The sequence below is a fragment of the Heptranchias perlo genome, chromosome 24 (genome assembly GCF_035084215.1).
Source record: "Heptranchias perlo isolate sHepPer1 chromosome 24, sHepPer1.hap1, whole genome shotgun sequence".
Classification (NCBI taxonomy): Eukaryota; Metazoa; Chordata; class Chondrichthyes; order Hexanchiformes; family Hexanchidae; genus Heptranchias; species Heptranchias perlo.
Window position 1 is genome coordinate 4,036,952 of NC_090348.1, and position 10,244 is coordinate 4,047,195.

The 10,244-nt window shown below is 46.1% G+C and overlaps 1 protein-coding gene across 2 annotated transcripts in view; it reads left to right on the forward strand.

Annotated features, from left to right (window-relative positions):
- The window catches only part of LOC137341505 (coiled-coil domain-containing protein 38-like), a 52,440-nt gene extending 44,433 nt beyond the window's left edge, over positions 1-8,007 (forward strand). Inside the window, exons 14-16 of one of the 2 annotated variants that reach the window (XM_068004625.1) lie at positions 436-638; positions 4,263-4,356; positions 5,536-8,007. In XM_068004625.1, coding sequence (XP_067860726.1) covers positions 436-638; positions 4,263-4,356; positions 5,536-5,655 — 417 coding nt within the window. In that variant the 3' untranslated portion in view covers positions 5,656-8,007. The remainder of the gene's footprint in view (positions 1-435; positions 639-4,262; positions 4,357-5,535) is intronic. The other variant, XM_068004626.1, reaches the window with a different exon arrangement.
- The last annotated feature ends 2,237 nt before the right edge of the window (positions 8,008-10,244 follow it).

Below are 10,244 nucleotides of genomic sequence, written 5' to 3' on the forward strand. Positions count from 1 at the left end.
TAGAGGCGGGAGGTCATGTGATGAAACCTCTAGGAATACGTCCAACCAGAGTTGGCAACCCTAGTAATGACTAAGAGGTTGGGTGTTTACACGGTGCTTTGGAGTTGGTAATTTACTCATTCTCATGATTTATGTTTTGTATCTAAATCGGCAAATTACTTTTGAGCCAAATTAGAATAAAATCATTAGCAGGATTTCAGCGTGGTGTAGTGGCACATGTACAATTTATAAGAACATAAGAAATAGGAGCAGGAGTAGGCCATTCGGCCCCTCGAGCCTGCTCCGCCATTCAATAAGATCATGGCTAATCTGATCCTAACCTCAAATCTAAATTCATGTCCAATTTCCTGCCCGCTCCCCGTAACCCCTAATTCCCTTTACTTCTAGGAAACTCTATTTCTGTTTTAAATTTATTTAATGATGTATTTATTTTAGGATGAAGCGTTGGAACAACTGAACCTAGGCCTCAATAAGCTGCATCGTGTCTGCTTTAAGAATGCTCAGTTGCCTGCTGATCCTGTGCAGAAGCTGGCCAATATTGAGACTGAGATCCAAAGACTGTTGGATTGTATTGACACGGTCGCAACAGAGAAGGTCCAAGTCATTATGAAGAGAAAAAAAAAAGAAAATCGAGAAAAGTGAGGACATTGTAATACTAATGTGTGTTAGATTAACCTAATGTTAGATTACTTACAGTGAATTCCACGTCTCTTTGAAAGTCATTCAGCCTCCACATTGAAAATAAGGACTGTGCCTAGCCCACAGAGGAATTGGCAGGGACAATGTCACTTTGAGGTTTGCGTAATGGGCAGCAAGTGATCTGTTCTGCTGTGTGTAAAACCTCATTTCACAAGGTGCTGCGCCCTGCCGTGCCACGCCCCGCCATCTGTCCCCACCTTCACTGCATGACCATGCACTCTGGCCTTGAATTGCCTCCGATCCAGCCAAACTGCCGGGAGCCCGAGTTTGCCTGTGGGCTGTGTGTCGGAGGTAGGAGCCCACATTCCCCACGGCCTGGCTGGCTGCAGGCTGCATTACGCCCTAACCTAAGAGGCATCGGTTGGTGAGGCCACAGCGAGATTGGTGCTTTGTTCCCACTCTTGAGAGAGATGAACCTCTGCCACTTCTGACATTCAACCAGTTCTATTCCTGGATTGGCTGCTGACCACAGAAGCCTCAGAACAAGGCCTCACCCTACAGGAAACTGAGAGAGTGGATGGGCTGAAGGGCCTCACCCTACAGCCTGTGAGAGAGTGGATGTGCTGAAGGGCCTCAATCTACAGCCTGTGAGAGAGTGGATGGGTTGTGGGCCCTCACTCTACAGCCTGTGAGAGAGTGGATGGGTTGTGGGCCCTCACTCTACAGTCTGTGAGAGAGTGGATGGGTTGTGGGCCCTCACTCTACAGCCTGTGAGAGAGTGGATGGATTGTGGGGCCCTCACTCTACAGCCTGTGAAAGAGTGGATGGATTGTGGGCCCTCACTCTACAGCCTGTGAGAGAGTGGATGAATTGTGGGGCCCTCTACAGCCTGTGAGAGAGTGGATGGATTGTGGGCCCTCACTCTACAGCCTGTGAGAGACTGGATGGGCTGAAGGGCCTCACTCAACAGCCTGTGAGAGAGTGGATGGGCTGAAGGGCCTCACTCTACAGCCTGTGAGAGAGTGGATGGGTTTTGGAGCCTCACTCTACAGCCTGTGAGAGAGTGGATGGATTGTGGGGCCTCACTCTACAGCCTGTGAGAGAGTGGATGGATTGTGGGGCCTCACTCTACAACCTGTGAGAGAGTGGATGGGTTGTGGGCCCTCACTCTACAGCCTGTGAGAGAGTGGATGGATTGAAGGGCCCTCACTCTACAGCCTGTGAGAGAGTGGATGAGTTGTGGAGCCTCACTCTACAGCCTGTGAGAGAGTGGATGGGTTGAAGGGCCTCACTCTACAGCCTGTGAGAGAGTGGATGAGTTGTGGGCCCTCACTCTACAGCCTGTGAGAGAGTGGATGGGTTGAAGGGCAGTGTCCCAGACATTAACATCCCCCCTTGAGATGATGCCAGTTTTTATTTGTGAGTGGAGGGTGAATGAATGATGGAGAATCACATTTTGTTTGAATAATAACATTAGATCAAAGAGACATTGACATAGTGTCTGGTAAAATTCTGTCCTAAATAGGTTTATCTTCAGACTTCAGGCTGGGACTTTTTTCTCTAGAAAAGAGAAGGCGGAGGGGTGACCTGTTGGAGGTCTTTAAGATAATGAAAGAGTTTGATAGGATAGATGTAGAGAAGATGTTTCCACTTGTGGGGGAGACCAGAACGAGAGGTCATAAATATAAGACAGTCACCAATAAACCCAATAGGGAATTCAGGAGAAACTTTTTCACCCAGAGAGTGTTAACAATGTGGAACTCGCTCCCACGAGGAGTAGTTGAGGCAAATAGCATGGATGCATTTAAGGGGAAGCTCGATAAACACATGAGGGAGAAAGAATAGGATATGCTGATAGGATTAGATGAAGTAGGGAGGGAGGAAGCTTGTGTGGAGCATAAACACCGGCATGGACCAATCTGTGCTGTAGTCTCAATGTAACAAATTGAGTCCAAGGTGATGAGCGATTTAACTCCACACCATAGTCTGCGCCAATGTTGTACAGGTAAATGTATCACCTGGTATAGTAACTACAACAACAACTTGCATTTATATAGCGCCTTTAATTTAGTAAAACGTCCCAAGGTGCTTCACAGGAGTGTAATCAGACAAAAAATTCACTCAGAGCCAAAGGATTTAGGACAGGTGATCAAAAGTTTGGTCAAAGAGATAGGTTTTAAGTAGTGCCTTAAAGGAGGAGAGGCAGAGAGGTTTATGGAGGGATTTCTAGAACTCGACCTAGGTGGCTGAAGGCACGGCCACCAATGGTGGGGCGAAGGAAGTGGGGGATGCACAAGAGGCCAGAATTGGAGGAACGCAGTGTTCTCAGAGGGTTGTAGGGATGGAGGTGCTTACAGAGATGGGATGGGGTGAGGCCATGGAGGGATTTGAATATGAGTATGAGAATTTTAAAATCGAGGCATTGCTGGACCGGGAGCCAGTGTAGGTCAGCGAGCACAGGTTGGGTTGAGTGGGCGGGACTTGGTGCGAGTTAGGATACGGGCAGCAGAATTTTGGATGAGCTCAAGTTTATGGACTGTGCAAGGTTGGGGGCTGATCAGGTGAGCATTGGAATAGTCGAGTCTGGAGGAAACAAAGACATGGATGAGGGTTTCAGCAGCAGATGAGCTGAGGCGGGGGCAGAGATGGGCAATGTTATGGAGGTGGAAGTAGGTGGTCTTGGTGATGGAGAGGATATGGGGTCAGAGGTTCAGCCCAGGGTCAAATAGGATGTCGTTGCAGTTATATTGTACCTTTCACCCCAAGTTGTCTCCAAGTGATTTGCGCAGTAAGTAAACTCGTGAGGTGCAGCGGCCAACTGTCGGGACTGTCTGTACAGAGCTGAAACGTCCCCAGTTCCAGCATTCCAGTGGAACATCCAGTGGAAACTGCATATGTGAGGATAGGAGAAAGCTTGCAGTGATACCCCACGGTTGAATAGCTCATGTATAAACTGTGGAAGTGCCAATGCTGCAGGACTGTTCCAGCCATACTTTTGAAGTGTAGTCACTGTTTTAATGTAGGAAACGTGGCAGCCAATTTGCACACAGCAAACTCCCACAAACAGCAATGAGATAATGACCAGGTAATCTGTTCTTAGTGATGTTGGTTGAGGGATAAATATTGGCCAGGACACCAGAGAGAGCTCCCCTGCTCTTCTTTGAATAGTGGCCATGGGATCTCTTACATCCACCCGAGAGGCCAGACGGAGCCTCGGTTTAACGTCTCATCTGAAAGACAGCATTGGAGTGTCAGCCTGGATTATACACTCGAGCCTCTGGAGTGGGGTTTGAACTCACAACCTGCTGACTCAGAGGAGAGACTGTTACCCACTGAGCCACAGCTAACATCATAGGCAGCCAATCCAAAACACCACTTTTACGCCCAGGCTCCAAGTAGAAAATCTACTCCCCACTGTTTTTAGAGCAGGCTAAGGGAAAATTGAACCAGCAGGTTGTTGGATAATCAGTGGGCATTGATATTTTGAGATGTGTCCTGTGCTCATTCTATGTTGTGATTTTTGTTTTTTATTCTGCACAGTTGAATTCGTTCACGAGTTAATCCTTCACCATGGCGGACTGTGCTAACATACATATTCTATGCCCAATGTTCCTTAACTTTAGGCTGAATGAAGAAGCGAGGCTTCGTATAAAACTTACACAGGAAGCAAGACAGAGAATTCTACTGTTGGCATCACAAAAAGCGTCACACAAATGGGTATGTATTATTAGGGTGCAAGTCATTCTGTGACAGGTGAAGTACTGCTGTCTCGGAACTGAGCATATTACTAGGCAGTCTCACCATTTATTTAAGGATTTATTTATTAATTAGTTGAGAAATAGCTGATGGTGTGACCTTCCTACAGCCCTAGGAACGCCTGCAATCCTTACTCGCTGCCTTTCCCAGTTTAAGCCCTGGAGGTTTCCAAAGGGCAGTTCTTGGCCCCGTTGCTGGATAAATCCTAAATCAGAACACCGAGATCTGTTAGTTCCAGCTACTCCCAGATATATATAAATTAATCATGGACTCATACAGCACAGGAGGAGGCCATTCGGCCTATCGTGCCTGTGCCAGCTTTTTGAAATAACTATCCAATTAGTCCCACACCCCTGTTCTTTCCCCATAGCCCTGCAAATTTTTCCTTTTTAAGTATTTATCCAATTCCCTTTTGACAGTTACTATTGAATCTGCTTCCACCGCCATTTCAGGCAGAGCATTCCAGATCATAACAACTCGCTGCATAAAAAATTTCTCATCATCTCCCCTCTGGTTCTTTTGCCAATTATCTTAAATCTGGGTCCTCTGGTTACTGACCCTCCTGCCACTGGAAATAGTTTTTCACTAACTACTCTATCAAAATCCCTCATAATTTTGAACTCCTCTATTAAATCTCCCCATAACCTCTCTGCTCCAAGGAGAACAATCCCAGCGTCTCTAGTCTCTCCACATCATCCCTGGTACCATTCTGTTAAGTTATATCTGTACCCTCAGATCTTATGTATCTGTCCTCCTAGATCTGTGTATCTGTACCCTAACATCCTTGCCTGTCTTCTCCCAGTTAAGGATCAGGCTGGTTGGATTGTTTGAGGCACAAAAGCCTCTTTTAGATTTGGAATGTGATCTGGAATGCACTGCCCGAGGGGGTGGTGGAGGCAGATTAAATCATGGCGTTCAAAAGGGAACTGGATAAGTACTTGAAAGGAAAGAATTTGCGGGGCTATGGGGAAAGGGCGGGGGAGTGGGACTAGCTGGAATGCTCTTGCATAGAGCCGGCATGGACACGACGGGCCGAATGACCTCCTTCCGTGCTGTAACCATCCTATGATTCTATGATTATTTGTTTTTTTAAAGTGCATTACTGAGACCCGAATGAATTTTTGAACTATTTTTCAACAGTTGGGTAGAAAACTGATGTACCGCTCACAGCCCCCTGAAGATGAAGAGAACGGCAAACTAGCAGTGAGTGAGGAGGTTGAGGACAACGAAGAAAGCGACAACCAATATTTTTTCACCTAAAAGTCAACGCTCAATAATCATTGTACAGCAAACAGGTCTTTGTATTGTATCTTGTGAAATGTTTCATTGTGTTCATCAGTTCATTGTTAATGTTGGTAGCATTGATGTAGTTGGAAAGTTTATATATAGGAAGTTATCTTCTACTTTTATTGCCTTTTACACACAGCGTCACTGTAGATCTAAAGGCTTGAAGGGCTTGTAAAACACTCCCTTTTTTTTGTAGAGTGCCAAATCGCATTATCATTGCATCTACCACTGCTCATTTTTGTTGGGAGTGGGAACTAAAAGCTTTTAACCTAGTGTTGTCCAATACGTTAGCCCCTTGTGGTTCATTGGGAATCCAGATGTGGCTAATTGCATTTTTGAATAAAAATGAGGAATAGACACGGTCGTCGGGCCTGTGATCTCAATCCTTGTATTCACACAGTGTATGCACGTGAACTTTAACCTTTTTGCGTGTTTGTTGGTAAAATGGTAAGATGAAAAGCAGAGTGTGCGAGTGTTTTTTTGATCGTTGTGAGTGCTTTACATCCTTGGTTCCTGAATGGTGGGAGATGTTTTAAGTAAATATACACACGTGAAGTACATTTACCTGTAGTGTGTGAGTGTATAAGGCATTTTCTACTAAAATAAGTGCATGTAGTTAAAACTGACTTCCCCCACTTCCATTGCTCCACCATTGGTAGCCGTGCCTTCAGCTGTCCAGACCGTAATCTCTGGAATTCCCTCCCAAACCACTCCATCTCTCTACCTCTCTCTCCTTTTAAGACACTGCTTAAAACCTACCTCTTTGACCGAGCTTTTGGCCATCTGTCCTAACGTCTCCTTCTTTGTCTCAGTGTCAATTTTTGTCTCGTTACACTCCTGTGAAATGACTTGGGACCTTTTACTGCATTAAAGGCGATATATACATGCAAGTTGTTGTTGTATCTTGCCAGCATTTTGTGAATTGGGCTCAGGAGGCGGAAGCAGCAGGAAATTCATAACCGACACCATCCCACCAGCCTCGCGCCCTTTTACAGAGCCAGGACTCCTTAGGGTTCCCAAGCCTCCCAGATTGTCCTGGAATCTCCCGGAATGAAAGATTAAAGACCCAGACACTCCTGCAAGCAATCTGGGAGAAAAATTATACGGATATAGGAATTGCTAGACAAAATGCAGAGTGTGGGAGTGTTCTTTTGATCATTGTGAGTGCTTTACATCCTTGGACACTGAATGGTGGGAGATGTTTGTTCAGTAAATATACACGAGTGAAGTACATTTACCTGTAGTGTGTGAGTGTGTGTCAGGGGTTTTCTACTAATATTAGTGAATGTGGTTAAAACAATGTCACCGTAACCTCACCTGTGGATAGTCAGTGATTTCTATTGGACAACACTGGGTTAAAACAATGTTTCTATTTACTGACATGCAAACAAGTCACAACAGGTAATGGGATTATTTCACAGGGATGTTAAGAGCAGACGCTTTCTGGCTCTTCCAGGAATTGAGCTTGACTGAAAACTTGCAGATGAGTTGATCATTCTTCATTAAATTATATACTAAAACCGTGTATTGATATGTTGCTTATTAAGTGATTTCTGATATACTGCCAATTGTTATGGCAATAATTTGGGTAATATATAAATTGAAATGGATTCAGTATATAATGTTGGACACATCTGGCAGGATAATTTGGGTGAGACCCTCATTGGCCCTTCCTCTTTGTACTTTTGATTTCAACATCCTGTTTTCTTTTTATCCTTATGTCTACATGTGCTCGCTTTGTTAAATCTTCCACTCACCAAGGTGAGGATTGGAGCATGTTTCCATTATCAGCACTGAGTGCTCACAGGCCAGATTCAGAATGGCCAGGTTTAGAGTAAAACTCCCAAACTGCCTCTGCTCTGCACAAAGAATGTGCCTTAACTCCACAACAGCTCACCCCTCACTAATGCTACTTTAATGGCACTTTGTGCTGATATACAGACAGTTTTGTACCATGGACCAATACAGCTGGTTTGAGGTCCCCCTGACCTATTCCATATAGGACCCTTACATCCAGCACAGATAAAACACTTGCATCCTCACCCGATTTAAAGCCAGGTCCCCACTGTTTCCCCGCATTTCAGTGACTGTACTTCAAAAGTACTTCATTCGCTGTGAAGCGCTTTGGGACGTCCTGAGGTTGTGAAAGGCGCTATATAAATGCAAGTTCATTCTTCTTCCTTGTTGGCCCAATGTGCCACCGTGATCCTATTTCATCAAATGATTGAGCGTAGAGTTTGTAAATGATGCTGTAATGTTTGTATGCCAATGTAATTAAATAGGCTATTTTGGGATTTTTTGTTTTTATTAAAAATTTAAAGTGTTTGCTGTAAAAATACTGTGGTCTCTTTGTTACCCTTCAAAAAAAAGTAGTGACTGGTGCCAGGGACTGAGTATTTCTGCTTTCGATGATGCACATGAGCGGGACAGCAACCTTGCCAAGCATGTTCACTAGGTCACCAACTGCCCTCACTGCCATTCACTAAAAATGGGGACCGAAGGCCGAGCACCAAAACTCCAGCTGATGGAGTTAGTCACAAGGTGGGAGGAGAGCAGAGCCCGGGGGAAGCAGAAGCAGCGGGGGGTGGGAGGGGGAGGGGGAGGGGGAAGCAGAAGCACAGGAGGGTGGAGGGAGGAGAACATGGTCTAGATGGGGAAATGAAATATGTTTCCCCCCCCCCCAATTACACCTGGATCAAGCTCGAGCATGAGCAGCAGCGAGTTGACCACCACTCCTCCCCGCCCTCACCCAATAATCCTGAAAACAATCCATGGCCCGCACACAGTTCCCCATCAGTCACCGCAGCTCTCCCCCAGAGTGTTTAGTTTGACGGAGTGATTAGTGACAGTGTGTGTACTTCCAGTTTTCAATCGACCTATGACCTCCTCCTGCTCATGCACCGGGCCGCCCGATGACATCACTCTCACCGCATGTTAAAAAGCTCCGGCTCTGCAAGTGACCTCTGGAGACTGCGTTCAGTTCTGGGCACCGCACCTCAGGAAGGATATATTGGCCTTGGAGGGGGTGCAGCACAGATTCACCAGAATGATATCGGGGCTAAAACTATGAGGACAGAATGCATAGACGAGGCTTCCCCTGAGTATAGAAGATTAAGGGGTGATCTAATTGAGGTGCTTAAAATGATTAAAGGATTTGATAGGGTAGAGAGAGAGAAACTATTTCCTCTGGTGGGGGAGTCCAGAACAAGGGGGCATAACCTTGAAATTAAGGCAAGGTCGTTCAGGGTGATGTCTGAACGACCTTGCCTTAATTTCAAGGTGACTTCTTCACATAAAGGGTAGTGGTAATTTGGAACTCTCTCCGCCAAAAAGCTATTGAGGCTGGGGTCAATTGAAAATCTCAAGACTGCGATGGACAAAATTTTGTTAGACAGGGGTATTAAGGGATGCAGAACCAACGCGGGTAAATGAAATTAAAATATGGATGAACCATGATCTAACTGGATGGTGGAACAGGCTTGAGGGGCTGAATGGCCTACTCCTGTTCCTATGGCAATCCAGGAGATCAATGCAGCCGCAGTCAGACAACAGGAGGAGGGTACACCAGCCGTTGTCACTTTTGTCGTGGCAACAGTTACTGCCCGTGTGTTTGAATTTAGCAATCCTTAGTGCTGAAGACTTGTGCTCCAGAACTAGCTGCGCCTCTAGCCAAGCTGTTCCAGTACAGCTACAACACTGACATTTGCCTGACAATGTGGAAAAGCAGGACAAATCCAATCCAGCCAATTACCGCCCCATCAGTTTACTCTCAATCATCAGCAAAGTGATGGAAGGTGTCGTCGACAGTGCTATCAAGCGGCACTTACTCACCAATAACCTGTTCACCGATGCTCAGTTTGGGTTCCGCCAGGACCACTCGGCTCCAGACCTCATTACAGCCTTGGTCCAAACATGGACAAAAGAGCTGAATTCCAGAGGTGAGAGTGACGGCCCCTGACATCAAGGCAGCATTTGACCGGGTGTGGCACCAAGGAGCCCTAGTAAAATTGAAGTCAATGGGAATCATACCTAGCACAAAGGAAGATGGTAGTGGTTGTTGGAGGCCAATCATCTCAACCCGAGGACATTGCTGCAGGAGTTCCTCAGGGCAGTGTCCTGGGCCAAACCATCTTCAGCTGCTTCATCAATGACCTTCCCTCCATCATAAGGTCAGAAATGGGGATGTTCACTGATGATTGCACAGTGTTCAGTTCCATTCGCAACCCCTCAGATAATGAAGCAGTCCGAGCCCGCATGCAGCAAGACCTGGACAACATCCAGGCTTGGGCAAGTAACATTCGTGCCAAACAAGTGCCAGGCAATGACCATCTCCAACAAGAGAGAGTCTAACCACCTCCCCTTGACATTCAATGGTATTACCATTGCCGAATCCCCCATCATCAACATCCTGGGGGTCACCATTGACCAGAAACTTAACTGGATCAGCCACATAAATACTGTGGTTACAAGAGCAGGTCAGAGGCTGGGTATTCTGTGGCGAGTGACTCACCTCCTGACTCCCCAAAGCCTTTCCACCATCGACAAGACACAAGTCAGGAGTG